The sequence below is a fragment of the Anser anser genome, assembly GCF_964211835.1.
Source record: "Anser anser genome assembly, chromosome: Z".
Taxonomy (NCBI): Eukaryota; Metazoa; Chordata; class Aves; order Anseriformes; family Anatidae; genus Anser; species Anser anser.
In genome coordinates, this window is record NC_139723.1 from 11,216,347 (window position 1) to 11,242,705 (window position 26,359).

The 26,359-nt window shown below is 42.5% G+C and overlaps 1 protein-coding gene across 9 annotated transcripts in view; it reads left to right on the plus strand.

The window, feature by feature from the left end:
* Positions 1–26,359, plus strand: part of PALM2AKAP2 (PALM2 and AKAP2 fusion) — a 258,689-nt gene that overhangs the window by 41,652 nt on the left and 190,678 nt on the right. For all 9 annotated transcript variants that reach the window (XM_083818094.1, XM_083818089.1, XM_083818095.1 and 6 more), the window contains exons 2-3: positions 3,626–3,706; positions 17,383–17,513. In XM_083818094.1, coding sequence (XP_083674220.1) covers positions 3,626–3,706; positions 17,383–17,513 — 212 coding nt within the window. The remainder of the gene's footprint in view (positions 1–3,625; positions 3,707–17,382; positions 17,514–26,359) is intronic.

Consider the following 26,359-nt stretch of genomic DNA (forward strand, 5'->3'; position numbering starts at 1 on the left):
GATAGTGGGAAACCTTTGAAAGACCCTCGTTTTCTGCAGCAGAGTGAAATGTGGCTTTGGTGCTCATCGGTGTAGGTAAAGCTAATCAACCCCATCACAGAATAGCAGTCACAGAGATTCATGGCTTGGCTTCAGATGCAGAATGAGAGAAAGGCTGAGGCTGGCAGTGACCTCTGGGTCCACCTGGTCCATTCCCTGCTCAGGCAGGGCTACCCAGAGCAGGCTGCCAGGCCCATAGCCTGATGGTTTTGAGGATCTCCAAGGAGGGACAGTCCAGAGGCTCTGGGCAACTTGTGCCAGTGCTCTGTCACCTGCACTGTAAAGAACACCTGGTGTTCAGAGGGAACCTCCTGTACTCCAGATTGGGTCACTTCTTGGGGGAGATGAGCATCAATACCTAGCTGAAGCAATGGTGGGATATTCCTTGTATTGTCAGAGAGGACGTGTTGAAACAGAGCTGTGTGGAGTGAACCTATTCGTTTAAGGTGATCACTTTATTTTGTTGGTGATAAGAACCTTAATAAATCAATAGGCCTGCTTGGGAAATATGTATATATATATATAATATAATATAATATAATATAATATAATATAATATAATATAATATAATATTAATTACATTATATTAATTATATTATATTACAGTACAGTACATTACCTTACATTATATTACACTACATTATATAATCTTCAACAGATGGCTAGAATAAGGAGGAACATTTACTTTACAGGCTTCAACATAGAAAAGTACCAAACTGCTATGGCGAATACTCAGTTTAAGCAGGTGCTTTACATCCTCATGCTTTCAGTAAAGTCCTGAATGAGAACTTAATTCACCTACTGAATACCTAAAATCCTTGATGCTGATTTTTGTGGGATTTTTGTTGGCCTGTCCAGTCTTTTACCACATCTTTTCAGAACATGCCTGTATAAATTAGGAATGTGTGTACACACAGCCTTCAGTGACTGGGAGAAACCCAGACTGAATGTGACCAAGCCACCTGAAGGTGAAAAGTCCTGACAGCTAATTACCCGTACTGCAGTTCATGCAATCTTCAGAAGACAAAAAATCACTTTTTCTGTCATGGTGCAAAATGAGAGGGTGGAAGTGTGTGGTCAGGCTGACTGAGAGCCAGTAAAATGGAAATGTGAGCAATATTCCAATTTAACTCCATGGAAGCCCACTAGTTAGTAAGTAGTTCAAGTATTTTAGTGCCTGCTGTGTTGATGCCTACAGGGAAAATACTCTAAGTGCTTTCCCTTTCTCACAAAGAAGATTCCATCTATGTTTTATTAGGCTGTCTTGTCACATCCATTATAAGGCATGACACAGCCAGTGAGAGAAAGTACAGTGGTGATTTTTGTCATGTATTTGAGCAGGAGGGCTTTTATAAAGGGTAGAAGACGCACACGCATATATATGCCTATCAACAAACACATAGAAATGTAGGTCAGTTAATTGTGAAGATGTAGGTGCCTTATGCTGGCCTATGCTGCATCTGATGCACGTTTTTAATGCCTGCATACATCAGATCCAAGCATTATGTCAGTCTGCTCACCTTAGCACAAGCAGGAGAGAATTATCCTTATTGTGAGAATATTAGGCCATTAATGGGAACAGCTTTTATAACCACTTTATTCAGGTCCATGGCTGACCAGCTATTTTGGGAAATAGCAGAAAACAGACTTTTAAGTTTTTTTGCTCCCCAAAGTACACTGTTAATATTGCATGCCCAAAAAAAAAAAAAAAAGAGTAACCAAAAACAACAACAAGAGAGAGCCCTGAAGAATGCTGTGTTGTTTTTTTTTAGCCCCAGAGCCATGCAATATCCTGCTCCATGCAATATCCTGCTCCATGCAATATCCTGCTCTATTCAAAAACACAGAGGGGAGATAGGATAGGATTGGAGGAGCGATAGGAGAAATGTTCCACAGGCTATTAATTTTATATAAAGACCGATTTTTAAAGGTGCATGCATAAATTTTTATGCCTGCATGTGCTCAATGCAAATTGTCTTCTGCATGCACAGAACAGCAAGATGTCATTTTCAGATTAAGACAGTGTCCATTTGTGATATTTTAGTTATCCAAAAAGCCAGTTTTCCTTTTCCGAAACAACTTTAGCAGAATATTTTTGTTCAGCGGAAATATTCTTATGTCCCTCAGACAGCTCTGTGTGTGTGTGTGTGTATGTGTAGATCTGGATACACAATCAGCGTAAAAGAACATGCAGTGTGTTGCAGAACTTCTTGACGTATGCAGCATTTGGCTTCTTTGCCTCTCCAGGGTTCGTTAATCCAGCCTTCCCCTTACCAGTTCCCATGTCTCACTTTTCAATAGGAGTGGTCCAGGCAGCTATCTGACTCTATTTTGAGTGAACCTGGTTTAAAAAATGTTTTTTTTATCTTCTTTGCAAATGTTGTGCTTTCACTTAAAATCCCTGGTTTGAGATCCAATATAAACACAAATTATTTGTGCTTAAAGAGCATCTTCCTTTATGCCCCCTGAGAATGAGACACAAAGGTATGAAATCCCTAGAAAGTGGAGAATTCCCAGTAGGACACCCAGAAATGGAACAAAGAAATGACTTTTGGGACTGAAGGAATCCCCAGATGTCTTCCAGTCCAACCTTGCAGCTGCTGAAATATTTAAATAACAAAAACATGCTTTCTATAAGTAAAAGTTGAAAACTGTTGTTCCAGTAAATGCTGTGGCTGGTGTGGTTTTGGCGTGGCCTGCCTGTGTTTGGTATTTCTGTCTTGGCTAGAAAATTTAACATGAGAAAACACCTGTGGGAAGGGGAACCTGATCCAGGCTAGGGAAGGGTGAGGAGCAATGCTCCCCGCCGGGCACAGAAAACTTGGGCAAGGCAACTGGTTGGTGCTCCGTAACAGGAAGGGGTGGAAGATGAGGAGAGCAAATAGTTCCTCTCCTAAAAGATCTGGGACAGCCTGCTGCTGAGCACAGGTTGATGAAAATGTTTGTGGAGGTGACCTTGAGAACCACCAGTTGCTGGCACACTATGTGGCCAGCCTGGCCACTGGGAGCCTTACAGGCCATCAGCTCCTGTGCAGTGATGCTCTGAATCCCAAACAAACCAAGCAGCCTACACACCCCATTTTCACCTCAGATCAGCCCTGTGCAATCCAACCAAAACACGTCCTCCCCACAAGCCTGGGGAGAGCCTCAGCACCTGCCCCGAGGGGACATCTCCACCTGTAGCCCACCTCCCTCCATGGGTGATGCCCCTCCAACCTCGTGTGGCTTTACCATCACGTGGCGGTCCCCATCCCTGCCCCGGGGTCTGGCACGAGAAAGAGCATCTGTGTCCCTTTAACTTCCCTCTGAGCTGTGATGCCTGTGTTCTCCCCTCCTCTGGGACTGTGCACGCTGTTGCTGCTCCGGCTGCCGTCAGCCAGTGAGGAGAATTTCTCCTGCCGGTGAGCGACTGGCTGGACCGGAGCTGGCACCCTCCCAGCGGGCAGAGAGCAGGTGAAATGGGACTAGTGGCATCTGCACAGATGTGTGTGGCTGCCTGCATGCTCCTGTGAATCCGCCACCATTAAATCCTCCATTTCTCTGACGACCTCTCTCTCTCTCTCTCTCTGAAATTATTTTTCCAAGGAAAAAAGGAAAAGGCAGACAGAAATAGAGGGCAAGAGACAACAGCTTGAGGACCAGATACTTCAGCTGCAGCATTTCAAGGTAAGGGACTGACGCCAGAAAGGATGGATTGACTAAATCTGCCCATTATTAGACATGCAGATCACACGCCTGAAAGCTGGGGAGAGCCCACCCCGACATGAAGCAGCTCTCGCTGCCAGAGCCTGTCTCCTGCAGCGCTCATACCCTGCCTGCTCGTCGCTCCCTGTGCTTGCTTCGTGCACAGGACCGTGCTGCAGGGATGGGGTCGGGAGGGTGTGGGCACTGTGCTGCTAATGTGGAGCAGTGTTGTTTATTATACATAACGATAAGACTCCGGTCGCCGTGGGTTGGGCACGCACTGCATGGCTTCGGTGAGCACTTTTCTGCCTGCAAAGCTGCGCTAAATTGTGCTGGTGCCTGTCGTTAGGTTTTGTGCGTGTGTGTGCTTTGCGGGGGGGGGGTGTCGTTGTGCACGCCTGTGTGTGTGCAGAGCATTAATTGTAGGATGAAGTTGTTAGGCATATGTGCCAGAATAAAATGGGCAGGATGCACACGCATGGAGGATGCTGATGCGTATGTGTGTGCCTACACAGAGAGGAACCTCTTTAACAGGGTGCTGAGCAGCCCCCACTCCTGCTGGACTCCATGACAGCTGCAGAGAGCACCAACTGAGAGGCATCCTGGTTATTTCTATCATTTACCCTTCCTGCCAGTAGCAGTTTGTCTTTACATTTTGTGCAGCAAAGAGGAGAACAGAAATGTACGTGTGATCTTTTTTTAACCAGAGCGCGTTTGTGGGTCGAATCTTATGAGATTATTGGTTCGTTAGGGGAGCCTGAGGAATCCAGTAATTAAAATATCTCAGAAAGATGATCAGGACTGGACAGCTTTTCCTTGCAGCGAGCTGGGCTGTGATTTAAAATATATATATTTATATATTTATATATATAGGTTGCTTGTGCCATAATATGTGTGCAGTACACCTGCTTGGGGAGGTGCCATGCCAAACGCCTCCTTTGCCCATGCCTGCACTGGACGATCAGGCTTCCAGTTACTGCCACGGGCAGGATCCTTCTCCTGCCTCTCCAAAACCCTGCAATCATGTTCCATAATCTATACATAATTTTCTGGCAAACACGATGCATTTAAGCTGAGGTAATTGATTGCTGCCCATGTAAATGCTCCTGCAGGTTCACCGTGAATCTACAGATGTCACATGTTGTCTCTGGTGCCATCAGTCAATAACACAGTAGCATTTCTCTGGGGCAACAGGAGTTGCCCTCTCATTCAGGCTGCCACGGACCACAGGCAAGGGAGGATTTCTTCTGACGACCACAGGCTGATGCAGCAGGGCAGTACAATGCCTTTCCAGTGCCTCCAAGATGCTTGCTTTCTTTTTGCTGCAAAGCTGGGTGCTTCCTTTATCACATTAACTGTTTCCAAGCTAACTGAATTATGCTTTTTCATGAAATTCTTTAAGCAGAACCCTTTGGGAAGCCAGTTCTGTCAATTGCTCTGTTTCATCAGATTTTTTGTGATATAGCTGCTGCTAAACTGTATTTTATCATCCTCCTCAGGGAAAAGCCAACCCTACGCAGTGGTGCAGCGGGGTCAGGCCCTGGGCTGGTGTAAGCTGGAGCTGGCTCCAGCCCTGCTATGCTGGTTATTGCCAGCTGAGGCTCAGGGTCGCTGCACAGATTTCTTGAGTGGCACACATAAAATTAACTATTTTCCTTTATTAGTTAGCTCACAGCCTGGAACAACAATAATCACACAGGAAGCAAAGGGTAGATCAGGGCACCAACATCTGAAATGGCATCTTCCTCAGCTAAAAGCATGGCCAGACTTAAGGACTGTAATCCTGGGTATGAGGATGAGCATCAGGGCATAACAGGAGCTCCTCCACCCCTCCATTCAGTGTCATCACTTATCACCAGAGGAAAAGCCCAAAATAAGTGCATACATATTTCTTCAGAATAGCTAGAAAAAGCGTGGTTTTTTTCCTGAATTGTGTGGATTGCAACTAATTCAGTGCAACACATAAATCCAGGTCAAAAAGACCAGGCTTGCCTAGGATGCCCTTGCATTTACTTAAAATGCTGTGAAATTGTTAATGTCAGTGTAAAGCATAAGGACTTTGCATCAGCGTTCATTAAAATCAGCTGTGGAGAAGCCTTTGAAACTAATATCTGGGTTAATCCTGTGTCTGTAGTATCTGGGTTGATCCTGCAAGTGTAACAGCTTGAGTTCACCCAAAGACATTTGTGTCAGAATTCAATGGATTTAGTTCATTTTTCTGTGCTGCTAGGGCTATTTTCTCTTAAAATGCACTGTGTAAAATAGTATGTTTGGTTACCTAATAAAGGTTCTAAAAACTACAGGGGTTCTGCTAATTTCAGACACATAGGGAAACTATCTAATAGAAATAGTTTATTACAAATGTTTATGTTGGATTACCTATGGTGTTCAAATTGCTGATGCCAACTAGTCCCCTGGCAAGATAGATGACTTACTCTTCTACCGGTTCATTTGTTTTCCCTTTGTTGCATACCTAGCTGAAAACAAGTGATCTGTGGCTGCCCTCTTGTCTTAGGCAGAACAGCCCAGCCAGCACTACCTTGAACATGGATGAGGCATTCGACAACATATTTTCCAAAGACTCTTTAGAATTAGGCCAATGGAGGACAAAAGCATGACTTGAGTATTAATTTTTTGTCCATGAGGACAAAAACATGACTCAAGTATTAATTATTTGTATGAGCTTCTTGTTTAATAACATGTGAAGCCTGGACTAGGAGAGAGCCTGGTGCAGTGTAGACTCCAAAGACTGAATGCCCTCTTTGATGACACTGAAAGCCATTTATCCTCTTGTCTGAATTTCTAGTAAGTAGGGATTTTGGTAGGCACAGAGTATCCAAATGGTGGTGCTGGGCCTTCTGGGTGCTCCTTTGAATACAGGAGGTGTATTTGTCTAGTTTACAATCAAATACCTTGTTGAAAAAGCTCTTCGTGATGGCAAAAGCATAAAGGTAATTTGAAGCCCTGTTTTTTTTGAGACAGAAAAAGTGCCAATTTGCTCTAATAAGAGGATATTTACAAAATCCCTCCTTTCCTCTCATCTACTTTAATCTTTGATACTAAAATAATCCTCTTTCATGTGACACAGGGTGTGTTTCGTTTTGTTTTTAACAGTAGGTAGACTTTAAACTTCATGCTTCAGCAGCTCATTGGCCTTGCCCTTACAAACATACCTTGCCAGGTCCATGGGAACTGGAGGTGCTTCCAGCTTCTTGCACTGCTGTTCGTAATCAGAAATGTGGGCAAAATTCCCCACATGAAAACACAGTATCTATCAACATGATGCGTTCTCTTCAGGAAGAGAACAGTTGATCTTGGTTGAATGGTTACACTGGAGATAGGATTTGTGAGCAAAAACTGCTTGCAAGAGCTTGTTCAGCTAGGCAGAACTGAAGAGGGCCACTTCTAATGGCGGTGTTCACTATTTCAAATAAATACCAGGGTAGAACTGGCTTCCTCTGTAGTTAATTGAACACAATTTCTGTAATCATTTACTGTAGCTCTGTTTGGTGGTGGCTGGTAATAAAATAAACAGCACAAAACCTCCTAATTGAATGAAAAAAAATACTTATCTGCTGCTACTTTACTATTACAATAAATCCATTTGCTGCAATTATTTTATTTCTGGAGTGTTTTAAATGTGAGGGACCTTTTTCTGTTAACAGCTATTTCTTAAAGACTGCAGTTCGTGAACACTTAATCTATAACATAATTATACCTTTACTTTGAAGTAAAAGAAAGCCTTTTTATGTTATAGATATTATGCTAAGATATGGTGTTAGCTGAAACTATCTTATCTAAAAATACATTTTAATTTGATTCTTCCACAATTGCATTGTTATCTTCATTTTATTCTAGCCCCAAAATAAATGCTGTCAGAGAATATAAATAGATGTATCTAACCATATATAGGGAGATATATATATACACACACACAAATGCAACAGTGTGGAAAAACAGAGATAACTTTTGCAAATGAAGGAATCTTGTTGTTCCTTTATGATTAATCCCTTAATGAATTTCAAGTGAATTAACCCTTAGAATGAATAGTAGCTCAGCCAAATACACACACACACAGACAAAATAAATATTTGATGATGCAATGGACAGTCTCTGTTCTCTACAGGGACAGTGCAATAGCCCCCAGATCCTCTTCTTATTAATAGTCAAGCACTCTTTATGGTATGTGGTGTCTGCTGTGGTAGCCCCAGGCTGTTCCTCTATTTTAACATGCTGGAGCCCCCTGCATCTCTGTGAGGCTGGAAGTTCCTGCCATCTCCATTTTCCATTCATGATTCTGGAGCATGGAGAGACTGAGAGCTAATTCAGAGAGAAATTTTCACTTGCAGAGCATTGGGGACCCTTGTTCAGCCCCTTCTGTGCATCAGCATCTTTGGACTGGCTACATCCTACATCCCTGGAGAGCTCACCTCCCACCAGGCTTCAAGCTGAGAAGCAAGAGGCTGTGCCTCTCTGCTAGTCTCTTTTATCACGCAGAAAAGAAATCCAGATTCATTAGGCAAAAATGGGAGTGGGAATAGGACTGTGTAGTCTAAGGAGCTGGGGCTCTTGCTATTTCTGAATTGCTCATAGGGTATGAAGCTGCAAGGTGTCCTTACAGGGAAATAGTGTTTGGAAAGGAGGGATTTCAAAAATCCCTATGTGTTTTCTTTCAAGTAGTCAGAAAGCAAAAATTTTTATCCCCAAATAAAATCTTTAAGCCATAATGCAATATTTTCTCCAGATCAACTACAAAAGTTGACTACCTCAAAGGGGTGAAAACTTTAGTCCTTTAGCTCACTTTTCTTATCTGCTTACATGCCATTGCCACATAGCTGAAAATATGGTAATTTTGCTGCTTTAAGGTCTCTAATAACACATCATTTAAGAAAAATGAATGGTAGTTTGAGGTGAAGTTCAAAGTGGAGAGGAGTTATTCTGGGATGACCACATAACTGTCCCCCTAAAGGCAGAATTTCCTTGAAACCCACTGAACTGGCACTCAGTTTTCCACCAGGAACAGTGCCCTCAGAGCAGGTCATGGCCACGCCAGCAGTTTTTGTTTCAGCCAGACTGTGTCAAAGTAGCTAGAGGATGTTTACATCTTGCTTCAGTTCCAGCTCTTCCTAATGGACTGATACGTGCTCAAGAATGAATTCACATGACCCAAATTCGGCTTTTCGAAACAATGAACTTAAGAACCCTTAAACCAGAAAAGAAAGGAAACCCTGAAAAATAGCTTTTCTTTTTGTCTCTTGACTGATGTGTGTATGTGGGAAGGAGTGATAAACTGGAGCTGAGGACAGACTGAATGCAGAGAGGAAACTATTCTTTCAGAATATAATAGTAAAAGCAACTGGGGTTGTGTAGTAATGATGATAACTTGCAAAGACTATTTGGAAGAAGATGGTTGCCAATTTTCAAAACCTCAGATTATGAACTATTGCAAAAGAAATTCATTTGATTTTGGTTTTATTTGTTTGTATGTTTGTTGTTTATATTATATTATTATCTCTCAAATCTCTGCTTTGATTCTTTTGAAAGCATGGAATGAGTACTCACAGGGAAAGCCAAAGAATACCTAAGTTTCTGGCTCCAGGAGGTAACAGCATGATCTAACTGTTTTCATGCGTGTGTTTGTAAAAGAGGCTCCTATTTAATTTCCATGCAACCACACCAGGTTGAGTGTCCAGATACTTTGGCTAGCTTAAAGCTATTTCTTACTCCAGCTCCAAAACTCTCTGGGAAAAAGAGAAAATCTCACAGAGTTGTACAGTAATTCATGTGTGAGAGGACCCCACAAGTCTACTCGTGCCCTCACCAGCAGGAGCAGGTTGATCCCATCCCATTGCATTTGGACTCTGGCCCAGGATGGAGATCCCGTGGCCTACCTGGGCAACCTGTTTCCAGGCCAGGACACCATTCTGGGGACCACGTATGCCCACGTTGTGGCATCCTATCAGCAAGCTGTGTCCCTGTGCTGTGCCAGCATGTACCCACAGGGACAGTCCAGTCCCCTCATCCTTCCTCTCTCCCCCGCAGCAGCCGCTGGCAGATGCTCGCTGTTGGTTCTCCTTATGGCGCTTAATCCCTCCACAAGTGAAATGATGAATAATTGCACAGAGGTATCACTCTCACAATGTCTTGAAGAGCTCTGAAACCTGATGTAGACTTCCCAAAAATAATGAAAAATAACCCCCAGCTGTTCAGCTTAGCTACTGTGGTTGTTTTCACCTGTTACTTCAAGCACAACTTCCTGGTAGCCCAGACATATGAAAAATATATGTAGAAAACAACCTCTGTTTGAGTTATCCTTCACCTTATTGTTGTTTTTATCTCACTGTCATCTCAACTCTTTAATGAATATTAAAAACTCTTCCTTGTATCCATCCATACCTATGATCCCTTTCATTGAGACTAATCCATGCAGACCAGAGCTCTGTGGCTAACCACTGATCTCAGCAGAAGAGACACAAGTTTTTCTCCTTCTCCTATACAGTCTTGACAATGTCTCTTGCTGTGTTGGGTTTCCTTTCAGCTGAAGGAGCTTGGATTTTATTTCTTCTTCTTCATCTTTGTATGGAAACAACTGTCTGCATGGTTTACACTGTTAAATAAAATATGGGACCTGAGCAATTTAAAAGCAAAGCACACAAAATATTTACACTGGTGATCTTGCTAATGGATGGGAAGCTTACACTGGGGAGGTAAAACAATTGGCTTTTTTTCTTCCCAAAGTGTTCCTAATTGGACATCTATCTGTACAGCTGCAATTTCTGCTCCTGAGAGTTTTTAAACAGACAGAGCATGTGATGTCCGTGAAGGAGCTCCAGCGAGCAGCGCACCCATCCCTCGGGCAGCCAACTGCTGATGCGCCTTCCCAGTGCATCTGCAAGCCTGGAACACTGATCAAGATCCCCTTGCCCTCCCTGGGACACAAGCTGGGCTCCACCCCATCCCATCCCATCCCATCCCATCCCATCCCATCCCATCCCATCCCATCCCATCCCATCCCATCCCATCCCATCCCATCCCAACCCATCCCACATAAGCACAAACAACACAGGCCACACTGTGTTTTTTTCACCCACTCCTGCCACTACATCTCACTGCTCACAGCACTCCTACCTGCAGTGGTGTTGTGCTGAGCATGTGCTTTGAGAAAGGGAAAGGAATAAATACTCGGGGGGGGGGGGGCTGAAGGGCTGTCAGATGTGCCAGCTCTGGCAAACAAACAAGGGGTGAAGAATATCCCCGCAGTGTCTTTCAGCTGCAGTGATTCCAGGTCGTGCTTATGATACCTGTGGTGATCACGGTTTTTGTTTTATTCCCCCACCACCCTGCCCGCTCCTGCTGCTCCATGTGTGACTTTTCTGCAGATCACTGTGCCTCCTTCCGAGGCATAAGCAGGGGCTGAGCAATGGACCCCACAGCAGCATGGCACTTCCCATGTGCATGTTGACTGACCACTGGAAAACATCTGCGACTGTTGGTCTGAACGTGTGCTTCTCAAAAACATATTTAAAACATCACTTCCTTGAAATATTTCTAAGAATTATTTTTTGTTTAATAAAATCTTGACACTCTTGACAATATGCTTAATGGACATGCTCTTTAGTCTTGCACTAGCTAAGCTCCACCAGATAACACATGTTTTTTCATGGAATTATACCTACCCTAGCTATGACATTGTGGCTGAGGTCAAGACTACAAGCAAGCTGACAAGTTTTTCAGCATGACTTCATTCCCTAATATGAGCAGTGCTTGTATCTTATCTGTGTATCATGCAGACATGCTCTGTAGGCTATAACAAGTATCTCAGATGAGGGAAAAGGCAACAGAAAGTTTAGCTGCTAAGCATAATGCTGTCTCCCAGATCATCACAGAGAGCTGGAAATTGCTGCCTGCTCTGTTCCACGGCCACTCATGCTGTGCAAGGACACATCCAGCTCACAGCAAAGCAGCATGCCAAGGACCACGCTTTATCTCTGTGTCAAAATGAAGCTACCAGAAAGTGAAAAACTCAGGAATACATCACTCAGGAATACATTTTGATAAGCTGCTTTTTTTTTTTTCTTTTTTTTTTTTTCAAGATGGATCCGCCTGTCACATTAGCTTATGCCCACAGCCCTTCTCTGAATTTCCATATTTAATTATGGATGGTTAAGGGCATCTGACTCACAATATGACCGTGCAAACAACTTTTTGTTCCATTTTTCAGAAAGCAAGGGATGTCCTGCTGGCAGAGGAGAGGCTGCCTTAATGCAAGTCCCAGAAGCTGCTCTGCCCATGCTGGCAACTGCAATGTGACTGGCAGGTTGGATCCAGCCCTCAGGGGTGGCTGCACAGTGTCCTGACGAGTAATGTTTGGGGCAAATAACTCATTATCACGTTGGCAGATAAAGGAGGGCGTTTGTTACCATGTCTTTCACAAAGGCACACATAGATTTGAGAATATGATGCATCCATATTTTGTCCAGGGTAGAAATACTGTATGCATCTGAGGGAAAAAAAATCTCTTCATTCCCAGCACTAGATTGTTAATGCCCAGTGATCTCCAAGCCCCAAAACCCAAAGATTTTTGGCAAAACTTCAATTTGACAAATATTTCAGTAATATTGCCTTTGATGTAGCACTACTGATTTCAGCACAAGTACTCCGGTGATCATTATTGCCCATTTTCCACAGCACAGAAGTGCATCAGTACCCTGAATCATCTACATCCAAGAGTGTTTCTCAAAATCAGACACATTTTACTTGAGTAGGCTGTCTTTGGTCAACTTTTCACCTTTGTTTCTTCTTGAGATTATCATCTTCCTTGAAAATCTACTGAGCAGCCCGACAAGCACTCCACTTTAGCGAGCACTGCTCTTAAGAGTAAGAGTACACTGCTCCTGTAACCAATTGTAAATATTCAAGCAAAGAAAAAAACAAAAATCTCAAAATGTAGCAGTACTTCAAGAACTGGATTTATGTTATCATAAAGAGTCAAATAGCAAGCCTGGTAAATTCCTCTGGGCCTCAGGTTAAGACATGGCCTTTGTGTGGCACCAGAAATGTGTTTTCTTCATGATCTATGTTTATGGAAGGAGACCCAAAATCAGTAAGACTGATGGGTTGAATATATCACCAGCAGGGACAACCCAGAGGTGGTAGTTATGGTCTCTTAGAGGACATAACAGCATATGAAAGTGATGCTAAAAAGATTTACCAATTATAATAAAATGTCCCCCAATATTTAAACATCTGATGCAACATTAAAGCAAAATGCAGCGTTGAAAGTAAGATTTCTTTTTCAATACAGCAATTCTGCTACGTGTATTCAAGGGGTTATGCCTTACTTCCTTGCCAGTGCGTAATGTAAACAACTTAAAGCCCTTGGGTTTTACTGTCCTGAAGTATGAAACTGGAATTAATATCACGAAAGGGAGCTGTGCACCACATTTACGGCTGTCACTGTGTCTACTGCATTCAAGCATTTGGCACGACTTCTTCCTGTCCTGTCCAACATCTGTTCGCTTATTTCTGTCCTCACCATGATCTGTTCATAGAATCGTGACCTGTTTATTTGTTAGTTTGTTTGTTTGTCTGTTTTCCTTTTAGCAGGGTGAAGAAAAGTTACTATGCTGTCCTACAGTTAAGCAAAATAAGCACAGAGCTGACAGGTATCTCTGCAATCTCATTTGTGTGCAGAGAAGCCAAATCACCTGAGAGCCACGGTGACCTAGTGCATTGTGAGCCCAGTGCCCTTTCCACTTCAGTAACAGAGAGACTTTTTAACGACATGATCTAATTTCTGCTGAAGGATTTAGCCTGAAGAAATTGTTCTCTCCCAGTAAATGCAGGAATAGTTACATCAAACTGTACATAGTGTAGCTGCTTGCTGCACCGGTGAAATGTTGCCTTCTAATAGTACAGAATATTCACATTTTGGTATTGGAATAAGCTGAAAAAAATGTTTTTATTTTTACAATAATATAGCTGCTCACTCTTGCAGTCCTCTGTTATTTCTTCATTTTCTAGTCATACAGCACAACATTGGTGCATAGAGAAGCTCCAAGATGCAATAGAAAGTTAAGGCTCTTTTCATGTTTTGAAGGATGAGGAATGCTGAAATACTAGCATGGGACTAATTTAATTACAGACTGCTGAGTAAAGCAAATGCATAAGATTGTTAACCTGGAGCAAGTCATATAGCAAGCTGATCTGGAGCTCCATCCCCATGACAGCATTTTCCATTAAGGAGATTTGAGGAACTCCTCTACTTCCTGGGGTAAGATTTGGCAAGACTTTTTCAAGGAGCATAACACAAATTTTATAGCTGTGGAGGACAGCTGGCAGTGAGCTTTCATTTCCAAGCCACATTTGGCTCTGTCCTGCCTCTGGCTGGCCTGTCTTGATGCTGGGCTGGCTGCTTCACAGGGCTGCCTCGTGCCCAGGAGCTGAAGCGAAGCATCCAGCACAGCTCTACCACCACCTCCCTCTTCCACCCTGCATACCCTTGGTCTCTTCACCTCTGCCAATGCCTTCCCTAGAGGTTTATGATGAAAATTCCTTGGGAAAGGTTAGCTCGAAGCAGGTGATAGATTATTCCACTCCTATCTACTGCCCCAGCACTGTGCCAGGAGTCTTGTAGGGGAGAAAAGGTCCCACAGCCGGCAGGATGGTTGTGCATGGTCCCCTGACACGTGCCTGTTTCCCTGCCTATTGTGTTTGCAATGGGTGTATAAATACATGTAACCTCACCAGCTTGGCGAATAGATGCTCTGAATTTCAATAAGTGCTTCTCACAAATGTTTCCATTTTTCAGAGTCTTCTTGTCTGGATTCCTCGGCATAGTATTTAATGATTACCTTCATTTTCATCTCGAAAAGGAGAGCCACAAACATCAAAGCTACCACTTTTCCTGTTTTAGATAAAATATGCTGACATTTCACCCAAGAGGGAGGACTTTTAGTAGATCATAACATTCTTGTTTCTAAATAAGTCTTTAAAAAATCCCATTGATGCTTTCCAATTTAAAATTCATGCTATTAATAGGCCAAAAAAGAGGCTTCTGGGAAAAAGAAATCACGTGATTTTGTAGCTCAAATATTTCACATAATCAAAGGCCAAAACAAAATCTGTAAAAAATATCTTACTTGGTGTACAGTGGTTGTACTGAAGGGACTGGCCTCTCATTGTCTGAACATCATCAAAGAGATTCTCTAAGAGCACATTGAAAAAAGCCTGGATTTTATCTGTCCTCCTGCAGCAAACGAGGAGTGGCTGCTAACCTAATATCTTCAGAGCTGTCCAAGTAGCACTTTGCCAAGGCTCTTTCTGGGACTTCTGGAGACATATCTGAAACAGGTTTAAAACGGAGAAGGCTGCCTTCATTTTTAGAGTTTGATCTTTAGAAAATACTTTTTTTTTTTTCCTTTTTTTTTTTTTCCAACAAAGTATCATTCAGGATTTCAGCTCTGAGCCCGCAGTTGAGTGTAATGTATGCAGCAGCACAGTTCTGCATGCAGCTGGCTGCATTTCATTTTAAAGAAAAGACAGAAAATTTTTGAAGAACCACCAGCCTTCATAGTCCTGTGAACTGGCTTTTGCCCAGCGGGTACCCCGTGAGCTGTAATGCTGAGACCTCCTAAATGCCAAAGTCAGGCACAGGTTGTTAGATGTTTAGCACCCAGGAGATGTGAAGTCAGGACGTGTAAATCCCTCTTCAACTGGCTTTCGTTGTTTATCTGTGTGTGTGACCACCTGGAGGTCCTCTACTGAGGGGACATTTCAGTGGTGCTAGTAGGCCTGGCTGATCTGATAAAGTTCCTCCTAAGCAGTAATCAGCTGGATTCAACAGAAAAGCAAAGGTCACACCAAGAAATCTTACTACCAGCCCACAAAAGGCAGCAGGAAACACTAGTAGGTGACAGTGGCAGCAAAAGGGCTAGTGAACTGCAGAAGCTGTGGCTGGAGATAGCCATCCTTAATGATTTGTGAGCACCTTAGGGGTAGCCACAAGCAAAACTCAGTTCAGATGTCCTGAGCTGGATGAAACACAGCACATCTCTAGCATCCCCAGGTGCCACAGTTGAACATGACTGCATGGTACACAAGCACAACACCCCTTCCATCATGCAGAAGTCTTCATGCATGCAGAAACCACTTAAAACCCACCCAACCATCCTCTGGTACACCGTGTATTTAAAGTCAGTAAAAGCTGGAGTCATTTATCAAGTCTAATTCACTTGTGTGTTTTGCATTGCTCTGTGTCTGCTGCCTTATTAAAATCTATTTGCCTGATGTCAAATAGGCCACAGAGTGACAAGAATAGCTTGTGCACAGATACTACGCCTATATATATGCTGAAAAACTAACAAGGAGGCCCTGTCTCTCATGTCAAAAAGCTTTCTATTTTGGGATGGGTTTGAAGGCTGCTTGTGGTGGTGAGTGTTTCTTCTTTGCACGTAGTTTGCACAAATCGGATTCTGTTCCAGCTATGAGCACCTCGTTGAGGAGGCTGATAGTGCACGTTTGGGCAGCCCCTGAAATGCTATTTCTCCGAACTGATGATTTCCTTATTAGGCTCCTCTTTGCTGGAAGGATGCATGGCTCACAGCTGGCTCCCTGAGCCAGCATTTCCAATCAGTTTGGGAATTCAAAATCAAGGCTCCCCTCTCCAGCAAGGGCTAGGGTCTGGCTTTGTCAGTCCCCCTGACTGACCAATTTTTCCACCACTATGCTCCATTATTGCCAAGGGACTAAGCCCAGCGTGGCTTTGGGCTGCTGATCATCTCCCTTTCAGCGGGTGTGCTCCAGGAGGCCATGTCCTGTCAGCATCTCTCAGGGAGGATTCGGCCAAGACACGCAGGCTAATGAGCTGCTGAAAGGATTGCTTGCAACCAGTGCATCTCCACGGGTGAGCAGCCCGGGGTGAGTTGCAGCTGGACTAGACAGTGGCCTGGTATGGTTGTCGACATGTTTTTGGTGTTGAAAACAAAACTTCCCAGAAATTTTTCCTGGTTATAAGTCATTGCTCTTTGCTGTAACAGTGTTGCACCCTTGTATACCTGTGGTTTCTGGAAGATTTTTGTTTGTTTGTTTTAATTGGCATCTGGGCTAAGAGATAATGTGCAAGCTTGTTCGAATGTACAGATATATGTTTGTGTGTGTCTGTATGCATGCTGGTAAATATATAGAGACACTTCCACCGTATACATCAAAAAGAACATATCTGATTAATTTAATAGTAGAGTGATTTTATCTTTCATTAAGTGCATTACATTTAGAGCACGCTGCTTTTGAAGCTCTAAGAAGGTTATGAGTTTATTCCTTCCAGTACATGCCTTATCGTTTGCAAGAGATCCAGACTTTTGTTCAAAGACTTTACTCCTTGCTCAACTGTCTCATTTGGGTGGTTTGAACTCTTGTTTTTATTAAAAACTAAAAATAACTTCAGGTTTAGGCACTGATTGTAAATATAGTCTATCCTGTAAAACTGATACTTCTAAATTTGGATAAACATCTAACAGATTGTCCAAAACTCACTGTCCGAAGCAGTAATCAGTAATTCAATGGGAGCGATCTAAAATTCAGATATACCTGTAGCTCCTTCTCAGTCTTAAGAGAGTTTTGTTCTCTCTGTTGCTAAAGCTATTTCCTTTTCTTCACAGTCAAAAGCTCTTCGGGAAAAATGGCTGCTGCAGGGAATTCCTGCTGGCTCTGCAGAAGAGGAAGAAGCCAGAAGGAGGCAGTCAGAAGAGGATGAGCTGAAGGTGAAAAAGCTGGAAGAAAATATACACAGGTAGGGACAGTTTCCCTTTGCTTTGCATAAGAATAGGCACTCCAAATAAAGCCAGAAACCTTCCCAACCCTTGGCACCATCCCCTTCTCTAGTAGCAGCTAATAGCAGATGCCTAGGGGAGTGTGTAAGGGACAGGCAGACAGACCCCAAATTTTACATGCCCCACATGACTTCCATGATTTGCAAGGTAGAGTCTTAGTGGTATCTTTGTGTTGAACAGACTTGGACAGATTTTTCGTATCAGGGAGCTAAAAAGGGGGATGAGTTCCCCTTTCAGATGCACTTGTATGATTCAATCAACACTTGTGGGATTCTCCATTGCTTTACACCTCCTACAGCCAAAAAGAGTTCAAAGAGCTGTGGCACTCTTTTGCACTCACTTTTCTCTGGTGCAAATGACTTTTCAAAATGCAACAGCAGATGCCACCAGCAGATCAAATATCTACAGCTTTCAGAAGCAAGGTTTGGGCATTAGAATCACTTCCTTTTATCAGTTTCCCATGGCACACTAAGTCGATGTTTGTACTCTTTTGTGTTGTTTTTTCCTTTGTTTTGTTCCAAGCAATGTACTCCAAAACTCTTAAGAAAAATGGTTTTATCCCTCACAAAACAAATCTGAGAGCTGCTCCTTCTGCCAATTAGGCTATACGATTTTAGTTTTTTTCAGCTAGCAGAAAATTAGCAGGAAGTTGGTCAAATCTGGTGCCACATCTTCTATAAACGTGCAAGCCGAAACAGCAAATGAGAAAAGAAAGCAAATAGGACCGGTAGTCCAAGACTAGCCTAGCATCTGGTAAATTTTATTTGCTTATGTCAATTTTTTTCTTGTTGTTGTTTGTTTGTTTGGGGGGGGGGGGTCAGGTTGGAATCTCTTGTAGAAATCACTGAGAAGGTTTCTTTGGGGACATATGCAAGCAGACCCACCCTGAGCTTGGATGACACTAAACAGCTCCTATGCGGAAGTAATAGATCTGCATGAATGTGAGGATTGCCTCATTATACTGGTCTCTGTCCTGTTATTACTATTCATTAAATCTAATATGAATATTTGTATTGTTCATCTGTGGTAGCATAAGGCAAGATAGATTTAATTTCATACACTACCTGATGTTTTGCTCCATAAATTAATGCAGTATCTAGAAAGAACACATGGATTAATATTCAGAAATAAGTATTGTAATACATATTTCATCCAGTGTTGAATGTCTCAAGGTGCTAAGTGCTGTGACCTCATCCAGCAAAACACTTCAGCATGTGCTCAGTTTCAGCTATGAGAGTACCACCACTGAAGGCAAAGAGACCTGTGTGCTTATGAGCTTTGCTTAATTAAAAGCATAGGATGAAAGTCTGTGTAAAACCTTTTTCCCTGTGTTTTTGTTTTTCTTTTTTTTCTTTTATTTTATTTTTCTTTAATTGCAACCATGAGAAAAAGTATTAAATATTTGGAAATAAAGGAGCTCTCTTCAGCTGTGGCCACAAATGGCAGGTCAGCTGATTGCCACTGAATTGAAAAGTCATTTGCTTGACAGCCTTGCTGGCATGCTGAACTTCCCTGTCATCTTTCTGAAGGAACTCCAAAGATAGCAAAAAGTATTTTGATTTTGATGAGGCAATACTACACCTGGACTTTAGAGATAAAAAATAGAGTTTGAGGTCATTAGTTCAATTTCAGTTGGCATCTGTGACAACATGACCCTTACAAACAGAGCCCACCAAGATAGTCTGGGAAGGTAAAAGGCAATAGGAGGAGTAAGAGGAAGAGAGAAAATGTCAAGTCCATTATCTGGAGGGGTGAAGCAGAATGAACTCATCCTGAAAGCATTTGTTTTCCTCCTGCACACCATTTTCCCCCTCTGTTCCTGGAAGGGCGTTGAAGGAGAGGATTACAGGGAGATGGTTCTTATGTTCACATTGCAGAGGAACGGTGGTCCTTTGGAAGTGCATATTAAACAAAATCATGGGTCCACAGTGAAACAGTCCAAACCCTCTCAGTGAGGCCAACAGAGGACAGACTGAGCTGGTTACCCTGGAGGATAGGAAACTACCGTACGACCAGCCATAAAGTTAAGGCAGCCAAGGCACTGTATGACCAATGTGCCAGGGATCGTGAACATTTATTAAAGTCACACTGCATCATCTGAGCAAGCACAGAGGTTGTCTTTGAAAAAGCCTTGTGGCACACGTGCTGGCTTCTCCCTTCTGGAAAATAAGCAGTTTTTGCACTTACTGTGAGAGCAAGGTGAAGTTTTCTTGACAAAGCCAGCATCCATCCTCTGCTGGCAGCCAGCACCCATACTCTGCTTTAACATGAGGGAGTATGCAGTTATGCCTTTCCTTTTGCAACAGAACATCCCATCCTAATATCAGGGAACACCATTTCTTCTGTTTGCACTGAGTGCTCACGAAGCTCCCTTTCTCATACCTCTAAGTTTGCTCCATGAACACCCATGGCAGAAAAGAAATATCAGCCTGTATTTGCAGGCCAGTCATAAACAGTAGGTCTGGCAAGCTGAGTGAACTGCAAGAGTTAGAGCGGAAGACTGAAGGAGACAGTGGCTGAGACCAGACTAACATTCGTAAATGAGGATGTGGGCTCCTGTGGGACTGTTGTCCAGAAGTACCAAACATCTCTTCCTTTGGGCAACAGTAGAGCTAGGTATGGATTTTTATACGGACTTGAAAGCCTTGAACACAGTAGAGATGCTTCAGTCCAGTATTGCTTTTTCTAATTCGTTTTTAAGTGGCTTGCCCACTAAAACAAGATCTTTTGCAAGATGTACACATGATTGCAATGTTTAGTCTTAAGCTAGTGTAACCAGTTCTCCTCCATGTGGGAGATGTTTAATTTCAATGGGGACAGCAAAAAATGCATGAATGTACAGACCACTGTTTATATATTAGATTTCCATGTTATCATGATATAACAAAGCATATACTTCAGTTTGTAGTCTACAAGGATATGCACATATGAGTAAACCTACATGAGTAAGTATAATGACTTAATGAGCTCCCTCATCTGCAAAAGTGTTTGGAAGAAGAATGCCTACACTAGTCAGGATTTCTGGCACTTCATGCCAAGTGACTGAAAAAAATACCAGCATCATAAAAAGAGAAATAAAGCAGAACAGACCACAGTAAAGAATGCAAAACAAATAATGAAATGATATCACACAATTATGCTGATAATTCCCAACAAAAGTACACAGAAGTACAAGATGAACATACAAGTTCAAATAAAAGGGAGTGAAAGATTAAGACAAAATGCAGTATTTGGATCCATCTAGTAGTGGATTACACTGACAATGACCATTTCATAATTGGGATTAGTTTAATACCTTTAGAGATTTTGAAGCATATAAACATCTTTACATCTAAAGTGGAAATAGAAGAGTAAGCAGATCTGAAGCAAGTTTTAGTCCTAGACCCCTTGCATTCATGTTTGTCCGGCTTGAGTCCTCAGAATAAAACTTATGCTGCCCTATCTGAAAATGCTGGCATTCTGTCTTTATAAAATAAAAATAATAATAATAAAATAAATAAATAAATAAAAGTAGGGACATAAAAACTGGACTCTTATAACACTGATTGAGTCCTAAATGGGCTTAAAATCTACCAGTAGAGGTAAGGATGAAAAGGCATTTCTGCTTGAAACCTGGCTTTAAGATTGGTGGTACCATTGTATAGAAGGCAGAACAGAGCCAGACATGGACTTACAAGATTTCTTGCATTAAGTCATGAGGAAGCTTTAAAACTAATTTAGTTTTCCATGTTCTCATAAAGATTCTGGGTCAGTATTAGAGGAAAGTGACCTTCCCTGTGCTTCTTTCCCATTGTTGCACTGTGAGAAAGTGATCTCCTGCTTTCTGCAGTTGCCTTAGATGTTGATTAAATGTTAGCAAAGGAGTCACAAATGAATGAAAACACTTTCCTTCCCTTGAACGCACTCGCTGAATCAGAGACATAAAACCTGTTGTTTGGGATAACATTGACACCGATGCCCAGTGAACCTTCACAGACACATTGCCGATGGCTTGTTGTAGGTGAAATAAGCACTGGAATGTGTTGCATGCCTCCCATGGTTATTTTTACCACATGACAGTCTGTTATTTTTCAGCAGTGAATGGAAAGTTGGCATTCGACATCTGGGTATTAGCAGGCAGCATTCATAGAGCACAGCAGCCCACCCACAGCCTGCTGTTCCCTCACAGTATTTGAAAGGCTCCCAAAACTATTTTGTTTTACTAGATTACATTGTCGTACGTGCCAGTGGCCTGTGTTTACTACAAAAGGTGAAGAGTTTTCATTGCTCTGAAGTTTTCAGATAGCATGTCAACACAAAATACTCTGTGGCAACATATCTCCTCACTCAAAGACAGACGCCAGCATGAGGTGCCACGAGTGGATCCATTGAGCTCCTGGAGAAAAGAAAATCACAGGGCTAAATCCTCAGTAAACTGGCATATCCCTTTAGAAATCACTGGTGCAAGTGTTTCCAAAGGCCGACGGGGTGCCTGTCAGCTCCATGGAAGGACAGACTGCTCCCAGCACAGCAGCCTGCTGGACACGTGAAGCAGGAAGACAGCATAGACCAGTAGGTGTTAAGAGGATCCTCAGACTGCTCACATATGAGAAACCTGTGGTGTTTTGGCATTGGGGCAGCTCTTAAGGTTGAAGCAGAGCAGGCCAAGATGTGTGTGTGTCCTGCCCTTTACTCAGAGTCACTCAGCTGTCAGCATGTACAGCTCCCAGCATTTGCAAGAAACCTTTGGGGTGCTGGAGTGTTTCACCCATGCCCATACTGGTGGTGAGCTGTGGTTGTTCCTCCTCCAGGAGAAGACTTTGCTTCAGTGGTGCTGTGTGGAGGAAAAGCCCTGGCATTAATGACAGTAGGGGCAGATCTGTGTTTTGGACCATTAGTACCAAGATTTTCCTTGGGAAAAATGTGCGTTTGTTGTTTGCTGGTGCCTTGCTGGTGTGGGGTGGTGGTGCGTACGTGCAGAAACTGCCTCCTGCCCAGCAGCTCATGTCCCAGTGCTGCCCTGCTGCTTGCTTCCATGCTTAGAAAAGTTTGGGAAGTATTTCAAAGATATCTTGAACTGAAGGATGCCTGTGGGAGGGACAGTGGGAGAAGTAGAGCCTCCAGCCAAGAAAAACACTTAACCTGATGGACCAACACAGAGGCCCCCTGTCAGCTCACACATGGGAGATGAGCACTGCAGGAGGAAGAGAGATGACAGTCATCTATCGACCAAAAGGTGTTTTGACTGCACAAGTCTCTCTGTTATTTTACTGTGTTTGGCTTGTTTCTGATTACCTGCTACTAGACAGAAGTCCAAATCAAGGTAGATGCAGATCCAAATGGAACTGAAGCTTCTCCAAAGCTGGCAGGATTATTGTCTCGTTATATTAGTGTGCTGGAATCTTTCCAGGTAAATGCTCAAGTCTGGGTATTCCCCAAGAGGCTGGGCTAGGTCGTGAGAAGAAAATGCTCACCAAGATGATCTGAGATGCAGAAAAGAATATTTTATTAATGCGCTAACTTATTAACAGACTATGAGTGCATCACAGATCTGTGGTGTTAGCTGGGGTCTACTCTAAAGTCTCTTCTTATTGCAGTGTCCAGCACATACAGGCACAGGGCTCGGCTGAGCTTATCACAGCTTCTGCACCTTCACCAATTTCTCTCCTGGTGTCCACTTTTTCATTTCTTTCTGATGTCAGGGTTTTATTTCTTGCTTCTTTTCCCCAGGATAAAAGCTAAGCATGTCTCAGGCTGGGAACTCTGACTATAATTCTGTCTTTCTTGCAACTGCCACTAATAGTCTTTGCATGACAGAGAGAGCATGTGTCAGACAGATGTGAGTGAACACCTTCAAAAGAGGGATCGACTGATGTCAGAACCAGCTGCTCAGACCTCCCCTGGAGCACAAGGTGCAAACCAGGACATGAGGTGCCATTGCCATAATGCTCCTGTTATAAAGTTCTCATCGATTTCCCTGCAGTCAGCCTCCAGAGAGATGTGAAGAGTTGCCATGAACAGGTGCTAGTGCAGACAGCCACATGTCATCCAAGTGCATGGCCCACAAAAGCATGAATGTTTTGTAACTTCCACACTGATAGCAGCTGGAGAAAAAGATCAGGTGTAGAGGGGACATTGTTCACTCAGCATTTTGGGGTTTTACCTAAAGTGCCAGATGCAGCTTGTAGACAGACTCTCGTCTGCCTCTGCATACTGCCTGTTTGAACAGTTGTGCTGGAGTGCTCTCCAAGAGCGAAATAACAAAAATGTCTCATCTTCCCACAGCAATCTCTACAGATTCTGCTCTCCTTATGAGGGAAGATCAAACTTTCAGCACAGGAGCAGCTGTTTGCCCCCAGAACCTCTGTCTGGTTCTCCACTAAGACTGATCAATATCAGAGTTCATCTGCTGAAGTTGCATGGATTTCAGTTTTGGCAGCCCCTGGGGACTGTGGTTTCCAAAACATCACATCCTTCCCCTCCCACAGAGCTTTTGCTGGGGTGCTTTTCACATGTGATATATTTCTTAGGAAAACAGAGAACAAAACAAAAACAGGCTAAAAGCCTCAACAACAGGAAGTCTCAGATTTCCAAAGTAACCCACTCTGTGGTATGATTAGAGAAATCCTTTGGACTTGCAGGATGATCTCAGAAGAGAAATGGGTTAAGAGTTGCTGGGTGGCAATGGGTTTGAGGTTTTTATATATGGTACAATATATTCAGATGTGGCACAGAAAGAAAAAGAAAAGAAAGAAAAGAAAGAAAAGGAAGAAGAAAGAAAGAAAGAAAGAAAGAAAGAAAGAAAGAAAGAAAGAAAGAAAGAAAGAAAGAAAGAAAGAAAGAAAGAAAGAAAGAAAGAAAAGAAGAAAGAATAAGAAAGAAAGAAAAGAAGAAAGAAAGAAAGAAAGAAAGAAAGAAAGAAAGAAAGAAAGAAAGAAAGAAAGAAAGAAAGAAAGAAAGAAAGAAAGAAAGAAAGAAAGAAAGAAAGAAAGAAAGAAAGAAAGAAAGAAAGAAAGAAAGAAAGAAAGAAAGAAAGAAAGAAAGAAAGAAAGAAAGAAAGAAAGAAAGAAAGAAAGAAAAAGAAAGAAAGAAAGAAAGAAAGAAAGAAAGAAAGAAAGAAAGAAAGAAAGAAAGAAAGAAAGAAAGAAAGAAAGAAAGAAAAGAAAGAGAGAGAAAGAGAGAGAGAGAAAGAAAGAAAGAAAGAAAGAAAGAAAGAAAGAAAGAAAGAAAGAAAGAAAGAAAGAAAGAAAGAAAGAAAGAAAGAAAGAAAGGAAGGAAGGAAGGAAGGAAGGAAGGAAGGAAGGAAGGAAGGAAGGAAGGAAGGAAGGAAGGAAGGAAGGAAGGAAGGAAGGAAGGAAGGAAGAAAGAAAGAAAGAAAGAAAGAAAGAAAGAAAGAAAGAAAGAAAGAAAGAAAGAAAGAAAGAAAGAAAGAAAAAGAAATGGAAAGGGGAGAGAGAGAGAGTAACATAGCTAATTGCCTTGGTTCTGAAACTCAACCCATACTTAAAAGAGCAGAGTTGCTTAAGTGATGGTGATCTGAATACAAATTTAAGGATCTTCTACTACTCCTAAGCATTGTTAGTCTGTAATTATTTAGAGATGCCTATGTATCTCATAAAAAAGACTAAAGGATTGACTGTTCACTATGAGAACAGACTCCCTCCACTCCAGCTATGTCTGCTGTCCTCTGATATGTCTACCACATATGGACCTGCATAAAGACACCCATCTGACTAATCTGGCAGGAAAAAAAAAATGTATAGGAAATTTCAGACCTCCACCAATAACCAGTACATACCAAGGAATTTCTACAAGTGTCTCTGACACTTCATCCGTGTCAGTATGCTATAGATTAGGAGACATGTTCCTCAAGAAGGAAGACACACTTAGGTTTAAAATCTGCTCTGGACAGAAGAGGTTTTTGAGGACAACTTTTTCAGGGAAACTAACACACTGTAAATTAGCATCAATTTCCATATGTATTGAAACCTTTAATACAGTAGAGCACATGCTACAGCCCCTGGTGAAAAGGGCAGTTACAATCTCTTAGAATCATAACATCATTGAGTATCCCAAGTTGGACCCACATGGATCCTCGAGTCCAACTCCTGGCTCCACACAGGACCACCCAAAAACCTGACCCTATGACTGACAGCACTATCCAAACACTTCTTGAACTCTGGCAGGCTTGGTGCCATGACCACTGTCCCAGTGCCCAACCACCCTCTCAGTAAAGAACCTTTTCCTAACACCCAGCCTGACCCTCTCCTGTCACAGCTCCGTGCTTTTCCCTTGTGTCCTAATCTTTTGACCAGATCCATCAAGAAAAGAGCAATTTTGGTCATTACAGTCATGCAGTAATGTGGAAGCTACAGATTGCCCAAGTCCAGGTTTCTGTTGCCATACTAGATGAGATCCACCAGTAGTACAAAACTTCAGGCACTCCTCAGTTTTAATATTTCAAAGCTAAAAGATTTACATGACTCTGTGCGATGCTGTTTGCAAGATGGGAAAATCTCTTCATCTATTTACCATACATACTGGACCACCACATCCCTTCTGTGTGCAGAGCCATCTAAGATTTTCTCACTTCTTTTAAGCCTAGTAGAACTGACAGGGGTTTCCTGAAGCAGTAAATTGTGGGATAGCATAAAGAGTAGAAATTGTTGGCTTCATTACATCTGAATTAAATCTTTATCACAGGCCAAATTAGATTGTTTCATTGAGTAAAACAGAAAGGACCAGTTTACATTCCTTTCCTTGTTAGAGTTAGGCTTATCATTCCTGGACATGGCTTGGCTGGAATCCTGGATTGGTTGGCTTGTGT